The sequence below is a fragment of the Rhinolophus sinicus genome, linkage group LG11 (genome assembly GCF_036562045.2).
Source record: "Rhinolophus sinicus isolate RSC01 linkage group LG11, ASM3656204v1, whole genome shotgun sequence".
NCBI classification, from domain to species: domain Eukaryota; kingdom Metazoa; phylum Chordata; class Mammalia; order Chiroptera; family Rhinolophidae; genus Rhinolophus; species Rhinolophus sinicus.
In genome coordinates, this window is record NC_133760.1 from 7,115,611 (window position 1) to 7,135,176 (window position 19,566).

The window sequence follows — 19,566 nt, forward strand, 5'->3', positions numbered from 1 at the left end:
AGCCTGGGGGCCCAGACCACTGGCTCCCCCACCCTGAACATTGGCTGAGGGCCACGGGGGTGGGGGGCACACAGAAGAGCTTTGCATCTTTAATTAAAAAGTGATTTAAATTAATTTTCTGCTCCAAAACCCCTATCTAGGGGGCAGGGTGCGTGTGGCAGTGATTAAAGCCCCCCTTTCCCCACTGCCTTCCTTAAAGGGCCAGTGTCACCTGCAAGACAGTTGAATGTAATGGGTTCTGGGAGAGCGCCAAGGGTCCCCATAGTCCTGGCACCCTCTAGTTGAACTGGTTCCCCATCACCCCACCAACCCAGGCCCATTGCCCATCCAGCAGATGGGGAGATTGAGGCTCAGAGAGGGGAGGATTCTTTGAGATGGGTCCAAACCCCAGATTCAGCCAGAGAAGAGGGTTGACAGTATGTCGGGGGTCAGGGACAGTGAGAAAGGACAGGAGAGAGACAGGGAAAGAGATCCTGGGTGAGACAAAGAGAATGAGGGTGAGTGAGAAAGTAAGAGACAGAGATGGAGGGTCCAAGATGGGTGGGAGGGCTTGGAGGTGAAACTGAGCCCGGGTGGGAGAGGACAGCTTTCCCAGGCTCTGAGGGAGCCCTGGGCCGTCATCCCCGCCCTCCCCATCGCCCTCCCCACTGGGATGTGCTGCTGCCGGGCTGAACCCAGTCCCTCAGGTGGTAGCTCCAGGAATTCACCCTGCCCCCGGGCCTGGGTGGTTTTGTTTAATTTCCACAAGACTAGAGGATGAAGGAGAAACAGGTTGAGCTGTTTATGAGGGTCGTAAAAACATCCTTCTAGAGCCCAGCAGGGGTAACATACTGCCTCGAGCCGGTCAGCCTCCCCCTCTCGCTGGTCTCCGTGCCTTGGCCCCCTCTCTCTGGATCTCTATCCTCCCCCGTCTCTGTCTCCTCCCAACTTTCTGTTCCTTTCTCTCTGGATCTCTCACTTCTCTTTGCCATTATCCCTCTGGAGTGATGGTTTGTAACTTTTTGGGGGAGGGGTGTCAAGAATCCTTTTGAAAAAATAAGATGAAAACTATGGGCCATCTCCCTGGGGGAAAAATACATAACCACCAGGCCACAATTCACCATGCAATTGTAGGGAGTTCACAAGGAGTCCCGACAGCCATTTGCACACCCTCCTCCCCTCCCTCTCCCCGCCCAAGGAATCCGAGGGTATCAGAGAAAGACCCTAATGTAGAAAAAGCCAGCTTCTCGGCCTTGCCCTCGCTGGCCTCCTCACTGTTGCTAGAACACACCAGGCACATTCCTGCCCCAGGGCATTTGCATCTTGCCGGTTCCCCTGCCTGCGATGATCTTCTCCCAGAAATCCACGTGGCTCCCTCACCTTCTTCAGGCCTCTGCGCGGATGTCACCTCTTCTGAGGGTTTTCCCTGTCCAGCTTATATACATCCTTCTCCCTGTCCTTACTCTGCTTTGTTTCCGAGCACTTATCACCTCCAGGCATTGTTTTGTACTTAAACATTTATTTACTTGACGAGTCTCTCTCCCCCACCCCATCCTCAATAGAATGTGACCACCGTGAGGCTAGGAAGTTTGTCTTTCCCTCACTGCTGCATCCCCAGAATATCTCCTGGCACATGGAAGGTGCTGGGTTAAGTTTGTGTTGCACAATCTTCTTTACCTCATTAGAACACCAGTTTCAAAGGCTGTCTGGGTCCCAGCCTCCTCCAGGAATCACATAAAAGCTGTGGACGTTCTCTCCAACATTGTAGCCAGCCACGTCATTCACCCTGTTTTGGAGACTAAGGCCATTCTAAAAGGCAGGGGTCAAAAACGGGCAGAGGAACAGAGTGATATTTTCTAGGGGACGGAGGGTGCAGAGCAAGAAGAGAACTAAAATATGGGGGTTTGGTTACTTACAGCCTCTGGTTCTCTCCTCTGATCTGTCTCACAGAGAACAGAGACAGGGTAAGGAGCGACCGACTGAAGAGAGGGCCTGTGGGAGGTGGGGTGGTGAGAGAGACAGAGAGAAGCAGGGACGTGTGGGGCAGAGATGAGAGAGGAAGAGATACAGAGAGAAAGAAATGGCGGGGGAGAACACTTGAAGACATAGAAAAAAGGAAACCAGGGAGATGGAGAGAAAGACCAGGAAGGGTGGAGAGAAAGGAGAAAAGGGGGACAGAGGGACAGAGACCTGTGGCGGCGGCCGAGACAGGGGGAGGCAGAGAAGACCTGAGGTGGGGTGGGGGGAGCGATAAGAAAGAGGGAGGCAGGAGGGATGGGAAACGTGAAAGACAAGAGCGGGGAGACTTAGATACGAAAGCAGCTCGGGAAAGCTGCTGCAGCCCCCTACCCAGGAAGGGGAGATGGGGGGAGGGGGCTCCGGACGCTCCCGCCCCGCCTGCCGCCCGCGCCACCGGCGGACAGTGGGTTAAGCATCTCCGCTGTGGAACTTCCGGATGTGACCACAGAGAGAGGGAGAGACCGGGAGAAGGGGAGAGGGAGAGCCAGAGCCGCCAGCATCCCTCCGGGCCGCCCACGCCGGGACCCCGCACCCGCGCGGGGAGCCCCGACGCCCCCCGCCGCCCCAGGCCGGGCCAACCCCTCTCCCCCTACCCCCACTCTCCCCCGTTTCTTGATCTGTTTGTCTCGGGCTGGTTCTGTCCTCCCAGGACCCGGGGAGGGACTGGGGCCCCCGGGGAGGGGGCCTGGGGCGACCCTCCCCGCCTTCTCGCCCCCTCCCTCGGCATGAGCCCCCGGCTGTGACCCCCGCAGGGGGAGGGGACTGGGGGGTCCATGCTCTCAGCCTCCGCACTGCCCCGCGCCTGCCACTGACGACGGCGGGGGTGGGGGGGCCGGGCACCCAGCCTCCTGCCCCACCCCCTGGCGTCGGCACCGCGGGCTATTTGGGGCGGCTGCCCCTGGCTGCGCCCTCCCGGCCGGCCAGGCCCTGGAGGGACCCAGAAACTGCCGCCGGCATCAGCCCATGGCCCGGAGGGTAGGTCTTAGGGCGGGCACCCCTGTGCCCTAACCCGTCTCCGCCTTCCCCATCCCTCCAGCTCGCCCTCTCCCCGCGCTCTGGCCCCATCAGCCCATCCCACCCTCTCCACCATCTCTCTGTCTGCCTCCCTCTCTCTGCCCCTCGGTCTCCCCCCACTCTGTCCCTCCATCTCCCCTTCTCTGAGTCTCCCCCTCCATCTCAGGCCCTTTATCCTACCCCCACTCCCTTTTCTGCCCCCCTCCAATCCTCCCTGCTCTACTTTTGTTCCAAGTCCTCCGAATGGTAAGGGTGGGGACAGTGCTGGGAGAGGTGGGTCTCACAGGCAGGGCCCCTCTCACCTCTCCTTTATGTCCTGGAGATGGGCCAGATCAGTGGAGACTGGCCTGGACCTGAGGAGGCACCTGGGGGGGGGGGGGCGGACATGGCAGGGTGTGAGCACTCCACTGCACATCTTCGGATGTGCGATGAACAGCGGGGAGCAACTGGATGCAACTTCTGGGCTCAGGAGAAGTTAGGAGAAGAGGAAGTGAAAGGGGAGAGAGGGAAAAACACACAGGACAGCCCTCAGTGTAGAGACGGGAGGTAGCAGGAACTCGTTTGCTTCTCCTTTTTAAGTCCCTTTGCTTCTTTAAGCCTCAGTGTCTTTATCTCTAAGGAAAGGGTTTGACCTGGGTTATTTCAGCCCCACCCCTGCTGCCAGGTCTTCCCCAGCTTGTGTGCTTCTTTGATGACCAGACATAGAACTCTCCCCCGGATGCCCATGGTTTCTGTTGGGGGCTGTTTGCACAAGTGGACTTGTGCTGTTGTGCAGGGTTATAATTGCATTTAACAGGAGTGCATGAAGTGTGTGCCAGGCACTGTGCTGAATGCCTCATTCATTCATTCATGTATGTGCTAAATGTCTCATTCATTCATTCCTATGCCTGGAGTTTGGCTCTGTGTGTGTGTTGGACTCACATGGGGAGTGGGGTGTGATAAGTTGTTATGACATGCTCAGACGTGCATATTTGACAACTGAAATGAAACTGAAGTGGGACTGTATGCGAGCATTTGTGTACAAACAATGCATTGCTTTTACGGGAAGTGTCCGTGCGTGAGCATCACTCTCTCCGGTCTCTCTTTGCCTTTTTCTCCTGTATCTTCTCTGTCTCCCCCTCTACTCTCCCCCTCTGTCTCTTTACATCTCTCTTAATCTCCTGTCTCTTTCTCTTTGCCTTTCCATTTTTCACCATCTCACTCTCTCTCTACTCCCCTGTCTCTTCTCTGAATCTCTCTCTATGGCTCTTTCCCCTCCTTCCCCCCTTCATTCTGTAAAGTGCTGGCAGTTACCAGCCAGCTGATTCCTGCCCCCGCCCCCCCATCCTGACCCACAGACCTGAGACCTGGGTCCATCTCTCTTCTCTGGACCCTCCTGCCTACACATCAGGAATCTCTGACGGGACATTTGTCACAGTTTAGGGGTGCAAGAGAAGGCCGTGCGACAGGGCCCTCTGTCCCACCCCACAGCTCCATGGGACATTGGGGGGCTTAAGGGGATAGGGTTCAGATATTTGGGGAACACAAGGGTGGGTCCCAGCATCGGGGAGGGTAGTGATGATGCTTCCCTGGGGCTCTCCCCCTCTTGCCTCCCCTCAGTACGATGAGCTGCCCCACTACCCAGGCATCGTGGATGGCACTGCAGCCCTGGCTGGCTTCTCGGAGGCAGTGCCTCCGACACCGAGAGCCTCCGGGCCCTACGGCCCCCGCCGGCCTCCCCAGCCCCCACCCCCAGGCTTGGACAGTGATGGCCTGAAGAGGGAGAAGGATGAGATATACGGGTGAGTGGGACAGGGCCCAGGGCTCCATGGGGTCTAAGAATGCAGGCCTCTCTCTTTGTGTGTTGGTCTCTCTGGACCTTTTTCTCTTCCTCTGAATCTTTCTTACTCTGTCTCTCTATCTCCTTCCTCTGGGTCTCCTGTCCCCCTCCCAGTTGTCCCGTACTTCGCAGACCCCTGCCTTCCCCTCATGAATGCTCTCCTCTCCTGCTTCCTCTAGACACCCGCTCTTCCCACTGCTGGCTCTGGTCTTTGAGAAATGTGAATTGGCCACCTGCTCGCCCCGCGATGGGGCCGGGGCTGGGCTGGGCACACCCCTGGGTGGTGACGTCTGCTCCTCCGATTCCTTCAATGAGGACATCGCAGCCTTTGCTAAGCAGGTGGGCACCCCAATCCACCATGCACCAGAACAGCCAGGGAGGAGGGCAGGCGGGAGACAAGATGTGCCCTCCCCGGCCTCTCTCTTCCTCCCAGGTCCGCTCTGAGAGGCCCCTCTTCTCCTCCAACCCAGAGCTGGACAATCTGGTGAGACCTGGGCCCCCCACAATGCTCCCTTCCCTACGGGGGTCCCCTGTCCTGCCATCCATAGCCTTGGGGTTGGTCAGGGGAGCAGAGACAAGACCACCTGACCCATGTTCTCAGATAGTGATAACTAGCTCATTTGCAATGCAGTATAGCCTAGAGTTTGAGAACGCAGACCCAATGGCCTGAGTTCGAATCCCAGTTCTGTCACCTCTTAGCTCTGTGAACCAGGACAAGTTGTTCCATTTCCCTGTGCCTCAGTTTCCTTATCTGAAAAGTGTAGCTAGTAGTAATTTCTATCTTTTAGGGCTGTTGTGAGGATTTAATGAGTTAACGAGAGTCAAATGCTTAGAACAATGCCTGGCACAGAATGGGGATTCGATAAGCTTTAGCTGTTGTTCCATCAGGAGAACAGAACCCACGTCAAAATGAGTGCAGGAACTTAGCTGCAAAGCAGAGAGAGGAAGGGAGAGAGAAAAGGCAGAGGAGAAGGAGAGAAGGAGGAATACCCTGGCCTTTTCCTTCTTTTTCCAGCTCCCGCCAGGGCTTCCTATTGGCCCAACCCTTTGGCAAAGGACTCTGGGAAATGTAGTTTGCAGGTGAAGGGTGGCAAATGGAGCAGAGGGCAAGCAGGCAAAAGAGGGGGTATTCTTATTATTGTAGCTTACCCTCGTTCTCTCCTCTCGTGATGGATCCTTTTCTGTTTCATGTACCTCTTGCTTCTCTTTGTCTCTGACTCAAATTCTCTCTCTTCCCATAATTTTGGGATTCCATTTCTGTTCTCTTTCTCTCTGCCTCTGTCACTTTGTCTTTGTCTCTCTTTTCGCTCTGTCTCTCTATCTTTGTCATTCTATCACCCTCTTTCTGATCCCCTGTCTCTTCCCTTCTCTCCTTTCCCCTCCTCCTCCTCCTCTTCCTTCTCTCCCTCCCTCTCTCTTCCTCTGTCTCTCTCCCTCCCTCCCTCGCTCGCTCCCCTCCTCTGTCTCTTCCTGTCTTTGTTTTCAGATGATACAGGCCATTCAGGTACTCCGCTTCCACCTGCTGGAGCTGGAGAAGGTGAGTGCTTCTCACTTCCCCTCACACCCTCTCTTGCTCCCCATGCCCCCCCTCTCGCCCTTCCACCCCCCTTCAGGCTCTCTCCCCACCGGAGATGGAGCAGAATGCTACCCCCATTCCCATACACCCCAGCCATGGCCCCCGGGTGGCCCCCCCAGTACCCCGGTGCCCCCTCAGGTCCACGACCTGTGCGACAACTTCTGTCACCGCTACATCACCTGCCTCAAGGGGAAGATGCCCATTGACCTGGTCATCGAGGATCGGGATGGCGGCTGCAGGGATGACCTGGAGGACTACCCGGCCTCCTGCCCCAGCCTCCAAGACCAGGTGGGCCCGGGATGGGGACCAGGCATCACCCCGCAACCAAAGCCATGCCCAGACACAGCTAGGCTACAGCATGAGAACACACACCGCACAGCATCAGGCAGCCACAGTCAGAGACAGCCTGGCCACGGGGCCTGCACCAACTATGCAGCAGTTACTGGACAGGGACCCAGCTGGAGGACAGCGTGCAGGCACGCACACACACACACACACACACACACACACACACCTGCCGTTACCATCCATAGGCTCGGCTACACACACACACAGGTTCACACAGAACTACACCAATAGTCACAGCCATTCTCCCTCACAGCCACGTGTTAGCCTACACCATATACTTAAACAGACACATCCCAGTTGCATAGCGGTAGCATCGGTCACACAGTCTGACTGGGACAGCATCATTCTGGATCATGTATGTTTGTGGCACACATACCCCCACCACACAACAGCCACACAGATAGGCAATCCCTCCACATAAATCAGATACAGGTCTACTGGGACCCAGACTGAGAGCAGTGCCTACGCACTCGCACACATGCCATGTCACCACTGGACTATGGCAGGTGTGCACACACACCATGCCACTCAACAGCCACACATGGCCCAGAGTCATCCAGTACAGCTTCATCGACAATCACACGACAGCCCAGCCATGCAGATCCCAACGACGGTAACACCCAACTCTCAACACACCCAGCAATTATACAACACAATACCTGCCCCCAGATACAGGCACACGTCCACACCCCAAGTACATAGACTCAGGCACGCTGCATACTGCCGTCACAGGTGGGTCCCAACGGCCCTCTGCCCACAACCCACATATGCACCCACTCAGCCCCGTGGGTGTGACGATCGGTTATGACTCCCTCAGAGGCACAGCCATATTCATTATTCACACAGCTTCCAATTCATTCCCTTGACAATCAACCACTCCATGTAGTCACAGAGCCACCCGTCTGCTTGTGCAGGAACCAGGACAACCACACACTGTCTCACAAATAGGACAACCAACCCTTTGACCTACAGCCACAAACTTAGAAAAATGTGGCTTTGAGATAGCTACGGCCACGTGGTCATCTCAGAGTGACATGACCACGCTGGAAACCCACTGCATCTCAGTTCCACCCACGTAGTAACCACGACACAGCCACATCGCCTCTCCGGGGACAACCATGCCATTTCAGACATAGATGTAGGCACTCACACTGCAGGCCACACAACAGTCTCAGGACAGGTTCAGGTACACTGAGGTGGGTGCTCACCCACAGCATCCGATCGGATCCACCAGAAGAGCTACAGGTGATACATACAGGCACACTCAAAAGCCTCCAGACCTCATGATACTGCAGTTTGCATATAAGCCACCTCTAATACACTCCAAAAAGCAATTCCACACAGACCTACTGAGCCGGAGGAAACTTCCTTGAGCTGCTCTGCTTTGGACTGTGCCTCAGCAGGATGCACCCACAATGGGTCAGGTGGAGAGGGACAGTTTACGAAGAGATGGGAGGGCCTAGGGCAATCACTAGGGCAGGTGGGGTACCTTAGGGTTCAGGAACAGCTGGCAGCCGTTTCCACCCCCCCACACACCCAATCTGCCTCCCCACAGTGAACTGAACCTTAAGCCGAGTGACAAAGAAGTCTTGGGGCAGTGTGTATGGGTGGGTTGGCCTCCTGGGACAGAGTGGGGGCAGAGGATAAACCCGACACATTGTCAAGCTCCTCAAGGTATGTCAGAGTTTGGATAAAGAAAACACAGTCCTGGACTGCCTGATCTACAGGTCTGAGGCCCCCAAATCTCTAAAAACTAAAAGTTTTTCTCCCTCCCATAAATTTAGTGCAAACTCATCTGACAGCAAAATATGACCTGAACTAATGAGACGTTTCTATTTATAGCCTTTGTTTATTCCACTCGGTTAAATATTCATCCATTTTGCTGCAGAAATGTAAATGAGCTTGATGACGAGGTTGTGCCCCAGACCCTGCTGGGGGTGTTAGGAAATATTCAGTGTGTGCACTGACTTACTGTCTAAAAACATGAAAAGTTCTGAATTCTAAAACACCTCCAGCCTCAAAGACTTCGGATAAGGTGCCATAGACCTGTATAAACTCATCTTTATTGAGTGATTGCTCTGTACCTTTATGTAAATTAATGCATTGAATCCTTTCCACATGCTGAGCTGGGGACCGTTATTATCCTCCATTATCCAGTTAAGGAAACTGAGGCACAGAGAGGTAAAATGATTTGCCCAAGGTTATAGTAAAGGAAGAGGCAAGGGTAGGTTTCCCACACAGTTCCAGCTCCAGAGCCCGTGGTCTTAGCTACTGTGCAATATTGTACCCCAAGCCTTGGTACTGACTTCCAGCTCTTGTTTTCCAGAATAATACATGGATTAGAGACCATGAGGATGGCGGGTCTATACAACTGGGGACTCCGGGTCCATCCAGTGGGGGCCTGGCCTCCCAGAGTGGGGACAATTCCAGTGACCAAGGTGAGAACCTTGGGAGGTAGAGGGGAAATATGGGAATCAGTCTGAGGATTGAAGTTAGACAGCAAGTAGGACTTCCAGAGGGGCAAGGAGAGCCGGGGTGTGGAATGGTGTCTTGGATGAGGGTTCTGGGTCCCTCTGGTCCCCCACCCTCACTGTCCACAAACATAGCATGCCTCTCCCCCCTCAGGAGATGGACTGGACACAAGTGTGGCCTCTCCCAGTTCTGGGGGAGAGGACGAGGAGCTGGACCAGGAGCGACGGCGGAATAAGAAAAGGGGCATCTTCCCCAAGGTGGCCACTAACATCATGAGAGCCTGGTTGTTCCAGCACCTCTCGGTGAGAGCCTGGCGCTTGGGGGACAGGATGGGCACAGAGAGAGATGGAGAAGGACACTGCACAGAGACAGGCTCCGAGTCCCAGAGATGGGAGACTGAGGCAGGGGCAATATTCAGGGAGAATTTCAAGGAGATGGGGAAAGACCAGAAAAAGCATCCTGAGTGCTACCTGTGTGTCAGGTGCTGCTAGGGCTCTTAACTCATTCACTCTTTCCCAACCCACCCACCCATTCATCTGTGTGTTGGCCCATCTACTCACCAATGCATCAGTCATTCACCAACCCACCATCCAGCCAAACATACCCTGAGAGGGTGGGGCTGTGTTTTCACCGTTCTGCAGATGAGCAGAGTAAGACCCAGAGGTCTCACAGCCAGAGGTGGGTTTAAACACAGGCAGGCATGCCTTAACCACTGCACCACACTGCCTCATGAAGGGGGAGGGGAGACAGGAAGAGAGACAAGGAGAGGTTGAAACAGAGAGATGGAGAGACATGGGGAGGAGGAATCAGTGCAAGAGACATGGAGAGACTGAGTCAGAGATGGACAGAAACACAGAGAAAGAAAGAAACTGGGACAAGAAGAGAGGAGCCCTGACAGAGACTCAGAAGAGGCCCTGCTGGGTTTTGCCTCCTTTCCCAGCGGGGGAGCCCCGTCCCCAAGCTCTGTCTCCCCCAATGAGGGCTGGCCAATTAGCCTCTAATTGCTGGGAGGCGAGGGTGCCTGCAGGCACAGGCGTAATTGCTCAAAGCTTGGCTGGCTTCCCTCTGTTGGGCCGGAGAAGCTCAGATGAGGTGGCTTTTCCGTCCCCTGCCCCAGTCTGGGATCGCCATCCTTGGGGACGGGGGCGGGCCAGGCTTTGGGGATCAGATGGCAGCCCTGCAGGCAGGGTGACTCTTGCTGGTGGCCACAGCACCCATACCCCTCGGAGGAGCAGAAGAAACAGCTGGCGCAGGACACAGGGCTCACCATTCTGCAAGTCAACAACTGGTGAGGGGCTGGAGGCCTGGGCAGGGAGGCGTGCGTGGGAATCCCGGCGCTGTCCGCGGTGCTGAAGGAGGCCATGAAGCCTCTCGGACCCTCTCCTTCCCCTCGCGCCTTCTTTCCTTCCCCAGCCCCATCCTCTCTTCCCAGATCTCTCTCTGTGTATTCATCTCTGCCTCTTTCTTACTCCCTCTTTGCACCCTCCTCCATTTCTATGACCCCCCTCCCAGGTTCATTAACGCACGGAGACGCATCGTGCAACCAATGATTGATCAATCCAACCGCACAGGTACCAGGAGCAGGTGGGAAGAGAGGGCCTGGTATCCCTGGGGGAGTGTCAAAGCCCGGACGCAGGCATCCGGGGGCTCATCTTGCACCCCTCAACCCCCCTTGCAGGACAGAGTGCAGCCTTCAGTCCAGAGGGCCAGCCTATGGGGGGCTACACCGAGACACAGCCACACATGACCGTCAGGCCACCAGGTAAGGCCCTAATCCCTTAACTAAGCCACACCCCCAAGGCGCCAGGTCCCAGTGAAGATGCTCCACCTTCTGGGATTTAGTTCATGAATAATATAGTGTCTCATTTGCATAACAGGGGAGCTGATGATGCAAATGCAGATTTCTCAGTGCCCAACTTGTCCTCACAGTTTGCTTCTTCCAGGCTCTGCCCACTTATTGGAAGTCTCAGCTTTTTCTTAAAGGATCAGCACCCTCTTAAATTATGACTTCGTCTGTTTTGATCCCCTGAGGAAGAAAGGGCTGGGAGGGCTTTAGGTGCATATTGGAGAGTCTGGTGAAGATCCACTAACCCTCCTCTTTTGTCTTCCAGGATCAATGGGGATGAGTTTGAACTTAGAAGGAGAGTGGCATTATCTATAGAGGCTGGATTCAGGAGAAGTGTGAGTGTCCAGTGTTGAGGGGTGCTAGGTTGGGAGCTGTACAGCTCTCAAACCTTTGTGAGACCTCCGGACTCCAATAATGGGCCACCCAGAGGAGGGGCAGCGTGGGTCCCTGAACTGAGGGTTCTCCAAGGTTTGATGGGGAAATGATTTATCCATCCATCCATACATACATACAAATATACATACACCCCCAAACATATTAAACTCTCACTCTATGCCCTGACATGCCACAGATAGTATCCTGCTCTTGAGAAGATTCTGGACTTGAAGGAAGTGAACACCAGAAACCAATAATAATCCAGTACAATAGTTGAAACAGTAAAACAGCTTGCTCAGAGGAGATATTAGGGAAGACTTCATGGAGGAAGTAGCTTCCGGGTGGGGCATTGAAGGATGAATAGGAGTCCACTGGGTAGAAGTGGGGGGGAGGTGGCAAAGTAATAGGGTACATTCTTTTACTCTTCCAGCTCTTAAGACCTTATAACATCATCTTGTTTAGTCTTCACAACAACCCTTAGAGAGAGAAACTTATTTCATTTTATAGATGAGAAAACTGAGGCTCAGAGAGGAGGTCACTTATGCAGGTTCACCCAGCTCAGAAAAGCAGAGGAAACAGCCTGTGCAAAGGCCTGGGTTTGAGAAGTTGCCTGGAGTTTCTAAAGCACAGATCAGATCTTGCTTGACTCTCCCTGACTAAAATTCTACTGTGGTTCCCTAGTGCCCTCTGGATGAAGTTCAAACTTCTTAGTTTAGCATCTATTCATTCATTCATTCATTCATTCATTCATTCATTCTTTCATTCAACACACATTCCCTGAGCAATTCTGTGCCTGGCCCTGTGCTGGGTGGTGCTAGGCACACAGTAATCACCACGAAAACCCAGCCCTGCCCTAATGGGGTTCACAGTCCAGTGGGGGAGACAGACCCATCTCAGACAGTGACAAGCCAGAGTAGGCAAGGCTGGGATGAGGGAACACAGGAATCGGAGGAGCCCAGAGAGGGAATCAGAACCAGACAGAGAGGTTCAGGGAGGACTTCCTAGAGGAAGTGAATTTGGAACCCAGACCAGAAGAATAGGAAGAGTGAGGCAAGAGAGGAGAGAACAGCATATGCAAAGGCCTGGCACACTTAGAAACCTCACAGCTATGAGACCCTCTCCCCAATACAAACACACACACACACACACACACACACACACACACACACACACACACGGGAGGGAGAACTGGGCTGGGCTGAGGCTGGTGAGTCAGGTGGGTGAGTAAGAAATTCAGGGCCAACAGAAAGGCTAGTAAATGAGTGGAGACGTGGGAGGGCTTGGGCATGGAGGGGCACTTCCCGAGCCTGGGAAGGAGAGATGGGTGGGTTTGTTCAGATCCTGGCAGGTCAGTAGGGGGGTCTCAGCTCTGCTCTGACCAACCCTACTCCCCCAGCAGGCTGTCTTTTCTCTCTGCCCTTTTCTGTCTCCCACCCTTGTCTTTTCCTCTTTGTCCCTCTCTTTATTTCTGTCTCTCTGTGTTTATCTCTGCATGCCTCGTTCTCTTTCTCTTTCCACATCTCCATCTCTGATTCTCTTCATGTCTCTCCCTCTGTCCCACTCTCTCTCCTTGTCTGTCTCTCTTTCTTTGTCTTCACTATCTCCTTGTTCCTGTCTTCATTTATCTCTCTCCCTCCTCCATTTTTGTTCTGATTCTCCATCTCCCTCTTTCTGTTTCTCTCTTTTTCTGAGTCTGTCTCGCTGTGGGGCCGGTGGGGACTTCAGAGAAGGGCTGACATGAAGCCAGACGCCCTCCCCACCTCCTGACGTGGCCTCTCCTCCCCCCTCCACAGACCCCAGGCTTCAGACTGTGACACCTGGTTCTGGTCCCCGCCTAGCCCTCTGGCTTCAGGACCCCACCGCCTATGGCCCTCCCACTCAATGCCTACCTCCCTGGGGCCCCGCTGGGACATGGGGGGCCTGAGCGCCCACTTGAGGGTCTCTCAAGGACAAAAACAAGGCCTCCAGGCTCTGTGCCCCATTTCTGCCCTCACCTCTGCCCAGAACCCGGGCCTGGGTCTTCAGAAGATGGTGGCTGGGGGCCCCCACCTCTAGGACAGAGATGGAATTGGGGGTGGGCTGGGGCTGTCAGGGGAAGAGGGTCACCCGGATCCGACATTTGGGGAGGTTCCCTTTGTCCTCCCAGCGCATCTCCCTCCTCTCCCCCTACCTCCCTTCTCTGATGTCTTCTACTTTTTTTTAAATGATAAAGTCTTAAAAACAAAAAGCCACTAATCTGAGTTCTTATGTCTCTTCCAAGATTTGAATTCTCATTGATTTGAAGCTCATGAATCACTCATTATGGTAATCGATGCTCTTTATCCTGCTCTGTCTGTGGGCACTCTGTGTATCAGTTAACTTTTGCTGTGTAACAAGCAACTCCAAAACTTTGTGGCTCAAAATACCCACAATTTTTTAGTTCATTATTCTACGGGTTGGTATCTTAACTAGGTTATTAAGCTGGGCAGTTCTTGTGGTTTCAACAGGGCTTTTGTGTATCTGTGGCCAGCAATGGGCCAGCAAGGGGGCTCTCCTTCTGGGGGTTGGCTCGCTAGCAGCAGGGGCAGCAAGAGTGACTGGACCACGTGGTACCATCAGTCAGCATGCTGTCCAGTTTATTCACATAGAGGCTTGGTTGGACTCCAAGAGAAAGCAGACGGGCTCAAGGCCTTTTGAGGCTCCGACTCAGATCTCCACTCCAATTTCTTAGCCACAGGCATGTCTCAAGTCTAGTTCAAGGGAGGGGACATAGGCTCCACCCTTCAGTGGCTGGAGCTGCGAACTCACATGGCGAGAGAGGCAGATACAGGGGAGATGGAGAATTGGGGCCGCTTTTGCATCAATCTCCCACACTATGGCTTCCAGATTCCTTTGCCCCGTGGGAGACGGGCGAGCAGGGCAGGAGCAGCCTCACCCATTGAGAGTGGTGATGACCAGACATGGTTTCAAATCCTGCCTCTGGAACACATTATATGTAATAGCTGTGTAACTCTGGGCGATCGACTTCACCTCTCTTCGGTTTCCTCATCTGGGAAGTGGGGAGAGCAGCAACGCCTACCTCATAGGTCTGCTGTGTCGACTAACCAAGGTATTGCAAGGGAAGTGCCGAGAACCATAAGGGCTCAAAGTCAGGGGTCATTATTTGTAACTAGAGAAACTGCAGCTCAGAGGTGACCAGGTACCTGGGAAATGGGTGGACATCGCAGGAAGCAATTTTGACACTTAGTTGCCTTCACCTGTCATTCATTCACTCAGGCCACAGGTATTTCCCAGGCACATAACTCTGCTCCTCACATCAGTGCACAAGCCAAAGACCCCTGCCCTGGGGGAGCTGACGTCCCAGTGGGGATACCTGCATGGGCCAAGTAAATGAGCACATCATTGACTGTTAGAAGCTGACAGGTAGCGCAAGGTAGGGGTCAGTTCAGGCTGCCGCCTTTGTGCATTAATTTACCTTTATCTAGTGCATGCTGCGTGTCAGGCTGTTCTAGGAGCTATAGCCTACCAACCATGGAAACCCACCATTAAGTCCCAGGAGATGGGATGATCATTGTCCCCATTAAGCAGATGAGGAAACCGAGGCCCAGAGAGGTGAAGTCGCTTGCCCAGGGTCACCCAGATGGAGAACCAAGACCACCTGGCAGCTCCACAGCCTGTATGCTAACCACTCTGCTCAACAGCCTGTCATTTAAAAAAATAGAATCTAAGATTCTATGATTTTGAAAGGGCCTGACATGAAATGTTTTCGGAGTTAGACATTGTTTTGATGGCTGTGATGAATGTTTCTCTTTCCCCACACTCGCCAGTACTAAAGTGGGATGGATGACGACAGACAGCAAGGACTTGCAAACCCCTCCCATGCTCTGAAAGCCAGGGGAGATGGGTTATGGGGCAGGGGACAGGGCTGGGCTGAGGCCTGAGGTTTACTTGAAGGAGAGGCTGGAGCATTCCCGCAACCCCCGCCTGGCTGGTGGATGGGGGAACGGAACATTGGCTAGTGGGGGAGGGGCAGCGCTCCTCCGCCAACTTCTCCCGGTGACTGGAAATGCCTCTCGCTTAATTCTCTCTAATTAAACCAATTGGATGTGCCTCGGGGAGGAGGGAAATTGGGCGGGAGGTTAACTGTAACTAAAAATACCTCTCCCACTTCCTGGGGTGAGGAACCAGCTGGCGGACCCTGAGTTCTGTGTCCGCCTGTGCAGTGGCCTAGGGAGAAGTGGGGACCCCTGCGGGGTCTGCGGGTGGCCAGTGTGGGCTGGGTGGGCAGGGCCAGGCAGTCTTAGGGTTGATGTGTGTGTGTGTGTGCGCGCGCGCGCGCGCGTGCGTGCGTGTGTGTGACCATTGTGTGGATGCTATGGCTACAGACTTTGGATTCTGGGGTCTGTGTGTGGCTGTAGGGAGTTAGTGAATAGTGAGTGTGTGTGTGTCCCCGAGCAATGGCTGGGTCCCTGGCCGGCCGTCACGCTGTGCCTTGCTAGGGAGGAGGGGTGGGGGTGTCCATGACTCCGGGCGTTGCTCTGTGTGTCTGGGTGGGAATTGTGTGGCAAAGCTGGTCTTTATAACTGGGTGCTTCTTTGTATGAGTTCATGGCGGTGTCTCTCTCTGTGGCTTTGCAGCCTCTTGTGAATTATGTGCCAGAGCAGTGCGCTTGTGGGTCATGCAGCTCAGACGCATCAGAATGTGGGGCAGGTCATGAGCCTGGTCTCCCTCCAGAGGGCGCTGGAGAGCCATGGAAGGTGCTGGTAACAGCGTTACTGAAATGTGATTCACATACCATAAAACCCACCCATTTAAAGCGTATGCTTCTATAGCTTTAGTACATTCACAGAATTGTGCACCCATCATCATGATCAATTATAGAATATTTTCATCATCCCCAAAAGAAACCTACCCCTTAACAGCCACTCCCTAAACCCCAAACCTAGGAAACCACCAAACCACTTTCTGTCTCTATGGATTTACCTGTTTTGGACGTTTCATATAAATGGAATATTACAATATATGGTCTTTTGAATCTGGCTTCTTTCACTCAGCATAATGTTTTCGAGGTTCATCCATGTTGTAGTGCGTGTGAGGGCTTCATTCCTTTTTATGGCTGAATAATACTCCACTGTCTTGAAAGAATTTTGAGTAAAGGACAGGGTTTGAGTAAAGGGTTTGTGCTTTGCCCCTTAGGCTGCCATGTGGAGGGTGGATTAGAGGGGGTGCTATTGGTTGAATTGTATCCCCCAAAGAGATACACTGAAGTCCTAATTCCTGGATCTGTGAATATGACCTTATTCGGAAATAGGGTTTTTGCAAATGATCAAGTTAAGATGAGGTCATAGCATGAGCCCTGATCCAATATGACTGTGTCCTTATAAAAAAGGGGAAATTTGGACACAGACAGGCAAACGGGGAGAAGACAGCCATGTGAAGACAGCTGGAGTGATGCAGCCACAAGCCAAGGGACTCCAAAGATGGCCAGCAAAGCACCCGAAGCCAGAAGAGGCCAGGAAGGATTCCCCTGCAGGTTTCGGGGGGAGCACAGCCCTGCTGACACCTTGATTTTGGACTTCTAACCTCCAGAATGTGAGAGAAGTTTCTGTTGTTCTGCATCACCGGTTCAGTGGTACTTTGTTATGGCAGCCGTGGGACACTGATACAGGGTGTGAGAGTGGAAGTGGGCCAGGGCAGAATGTGGGAGGGGAGCAGGGGGCAGACTCAAGACTACTTAGGAAGGTGTGCAGGGAAAGAATATCAGAAACAGGGCCACATTTCAGAGACAGGGAGCCATCAAATTAACGTATCACCTAACGGTCATCAGTGTGCTGACACTAACAGCTCCTGGCAGGCAGGTAAATGCAAAACACCACTAAGATTGAGGACCAAAGAATAAACAGTTGCAGGTCACCATTGACTTTGCCAGAGCAGTTGCAGTGGGGAGAGGGAACGGGGAGGCAGAAGCCTGACAGGGAGGGAGTGGTGAGACTGGGAGGTGAGGACTGAGTGTGCCATGTGAGCCCAAGGGCGTTCATTTCGCCGAAGCTGAAGCCTGGAGACAACCCCAGGTGTATGGAGTGCAGACCTAATTCTGGTCCATCCCAGGTGATCCCAATGGTGGAATGGTGACCCTCAAAAAAAATGAGAAAGATCTTATTTTTTTTAAAAAAAAGGAATGGAGTGGACGGGTGGCTCAGTTGGTTAGAGCACGGGCTCTCAACCACAAGGTTGCTGGTTCGACTCCCGCAAGTGATGGTGGGCTGCGCCCGTGCAACTAAGACTGAACAACGGCAACTGGACTTGGAGCTGAGCTGCGCCCTCCACAACTAAGATTGAAAGGACAACGACTTGGAGCTGATGGGTCCTGGGAAAAACACACTGTTCCCCAATAAAGTCCTGTAAAAATTTTTAAAAGGAAGCAGAAAGGAAGACTTACTGATTGATTGGATGCAGTAGGTAAGAGGGAAGAAAAACCTAGATCTGTATTCAGATTCATGATGTGAGAAATGCCCCCATTTCTCTCTGATGTCACAGACGGGTGACTGACAAGCACTTCTTGGTTGCCTTTCTTATTGCATTAGGGGTAATCGTAGCTACTGTTTGCTGAGCACCTATTATGTGCTAAGCACATGGATTAATGTATTCAACACTCACAACGTTGTGAGGTGGGACTATTATCCCCATTTCACAGGTGAGGAACAGACATAAAATAGGGATGACAGGGTTCTCCCTGCCTATTCCCAGCCCTTGAGGGTCTCTGATGCAGTGACCAGCCCCAGGAGCCAGCAAACCATGGCTCGCAGGCTCGGTACTGAGTTTGTGTAAGACTTGTACACTGAGCACCATGAAACATTGCTGAGGAAATTAAGGAAGACCTGCAATACATTTTTAAAAGAGAGATATACCATATTCATGGATTGAAAGACTTACTATTGTTGAAATGTCAACATGTCAATTCTCCCTTAATATCTGTAGAGTCAAGACAATCCCAGTGAAATTCCGGCACGCCTTTGTAGAAACTGACAAGCTGATTCTAAAATGTATATGGAAATGCATAGGATCTAGAACAGCCAAAACTATTTTGACAAAGAACAAAACTGGAGGATTTGCACTACCTGATTTCAAGGCTTACTACAATGCTACAGTAATCAAGACAATGTGATACAGGGATAAGCTCCAACAAATAGATCAATGGAATAAAGCCTAGAAATGGACCCATGTGGATTAGTCAATTGATTTTCAATAAAGGTATTAAGTTAATTCAAAGGGGAATGAATAGTCTTTTCAACAAGTGGTGCTGAACAACTGGACATTAACATGCAGAAAAATGAACCTTGACTCTTAACTCATGTTATACACAAAAACTGGAAATGGACCTGGACTTAAAAGTAAAATCTAAAACTATAAAACTTCTAGAAGAAAACATATGAGCAAAATGTCATGACCTGGGAGGGTAGGCAAAGATTTCTTGGGCAGCACACAAAAAGTACAAATAATAATATAAGTACGAATAATAAAAATAAAAACCTTTAAATAATAAAATAATATAAATAAAATAAAAATAGGTATAAACATAAAGTAAAATAAACAAAATAATAAAATAAAAATAATTTTAAAGTACAAATAAAAGAAAAATGATAAACTGAATTTCATAAAAATTAAAAACTGCTCTGCAATAGACACTGTTAAGAAAATTAAATGGCAAGTATCGACTTGGAGAACATATTCATAGTATATATGTTTGACAAATATATTTATATTTAGAGAAACATTATATAAACTATATATTTATTATAAAAATAACTCAAATCATGGGGTGGCCAGTTAGCTCAGTTGGTTAGAGTGCGAGCTCTCAACAAGGCTGCCGGTTCAATTCCTGCATGGGATGGTGGGCTGTGCCCCCAGCAACTCAATTGAAAACAGCGACTAGACTTGGAGCTGAGCTGCGTCCTCCACAACTAGATTGAAGAACAACGATTTGACTTGGAGCTGATGGGTCCTGGAAAAAAGTTACCCAATAAAATTGAAAGAAAAAACACCATTAAAATAACTCAATAAAACAACATCTTTGTAAGAAGCAAAATATTTAATATAAACTACCAAAAGGAAATAAATGTAATAAGTAATAAGCCCATG

At 52.0% G+C, this 19,566-nt stretch overlaps 1 protein-coding gene across 4 annotated transcripts; it reads left to right on the top strand.

Annotated features, from left to right (window-relative positions):
* The first annotated feature begins 2,447 nt into the window (after positions 1-2,447).
* Positions 2,448-13,675, top strand: MEIS3 (Meis homeobox 3). Of its 4 annotated transcripts, none has more exons than XM_019752668.2 (13): positions 2,448-2,973; positions 4,612-4,793; positions 5,011-5,170; positions 5,265-5,315; positions 6,318-6,368; positions 6,597-6,695; positions 9,082-9,193; positions 9,381-9,529; positions 10,439-10,515; positions 10,740-10,798; positions 10,906-10,989; positions 11,339-11,408; positions 13,242-13,675. In XM_019752668.2, exons 1-12 carry the CDS (start codon positions 2,962-2,964, stop codon positions 11,386-11,388), a joined length of 1,086 nt encoding a protein of 361 aa, XP_019608227.2. In that variant the 5' UTR covers positions 2,448-2,961; the 3' UTR covers positions 11,389-11,408; positions 13,242-13,675. The 4 variants fall into 4 exon arrangements, with proteins under 4 accessions (XP_019608227.2, XP_019608226.2, XP_074172292.1 ...); XM_019752667.2 differs by having other exon boundaries at positions 2,456-2,973; positions 6,546-6,695; XM_074316191.1 differs by lacking the exon at positions 5,265-5,315 and having other exon boundaries at positions 2,821-2,973; positions 6,546-6,695; positions 13,242-13,381.
* Positions 13,676-19,566: the final 5,891 nt, after the last annotated feature.

Excerpts from the sequence above, each read along its gene's own strand:
- MEIS3 (XM_019752667.2), top strand. Across the intron at positions 6,369-6,545 it reads ACCTGCTGGAGCTGGAGAAG|GTCCACGACCTGTGCGACAA; the intron begins GTGAGTGCTTCT and ends GTGCCCCCTCAG. Across the intron at positions 9,530-10,438 it reads GGTTGTTCCAGCACCTCTCG|CACCCATACCCCTCGGAGGA; the intron begins GTGAGAGCCTGG and ends TGGTGGCCACAG.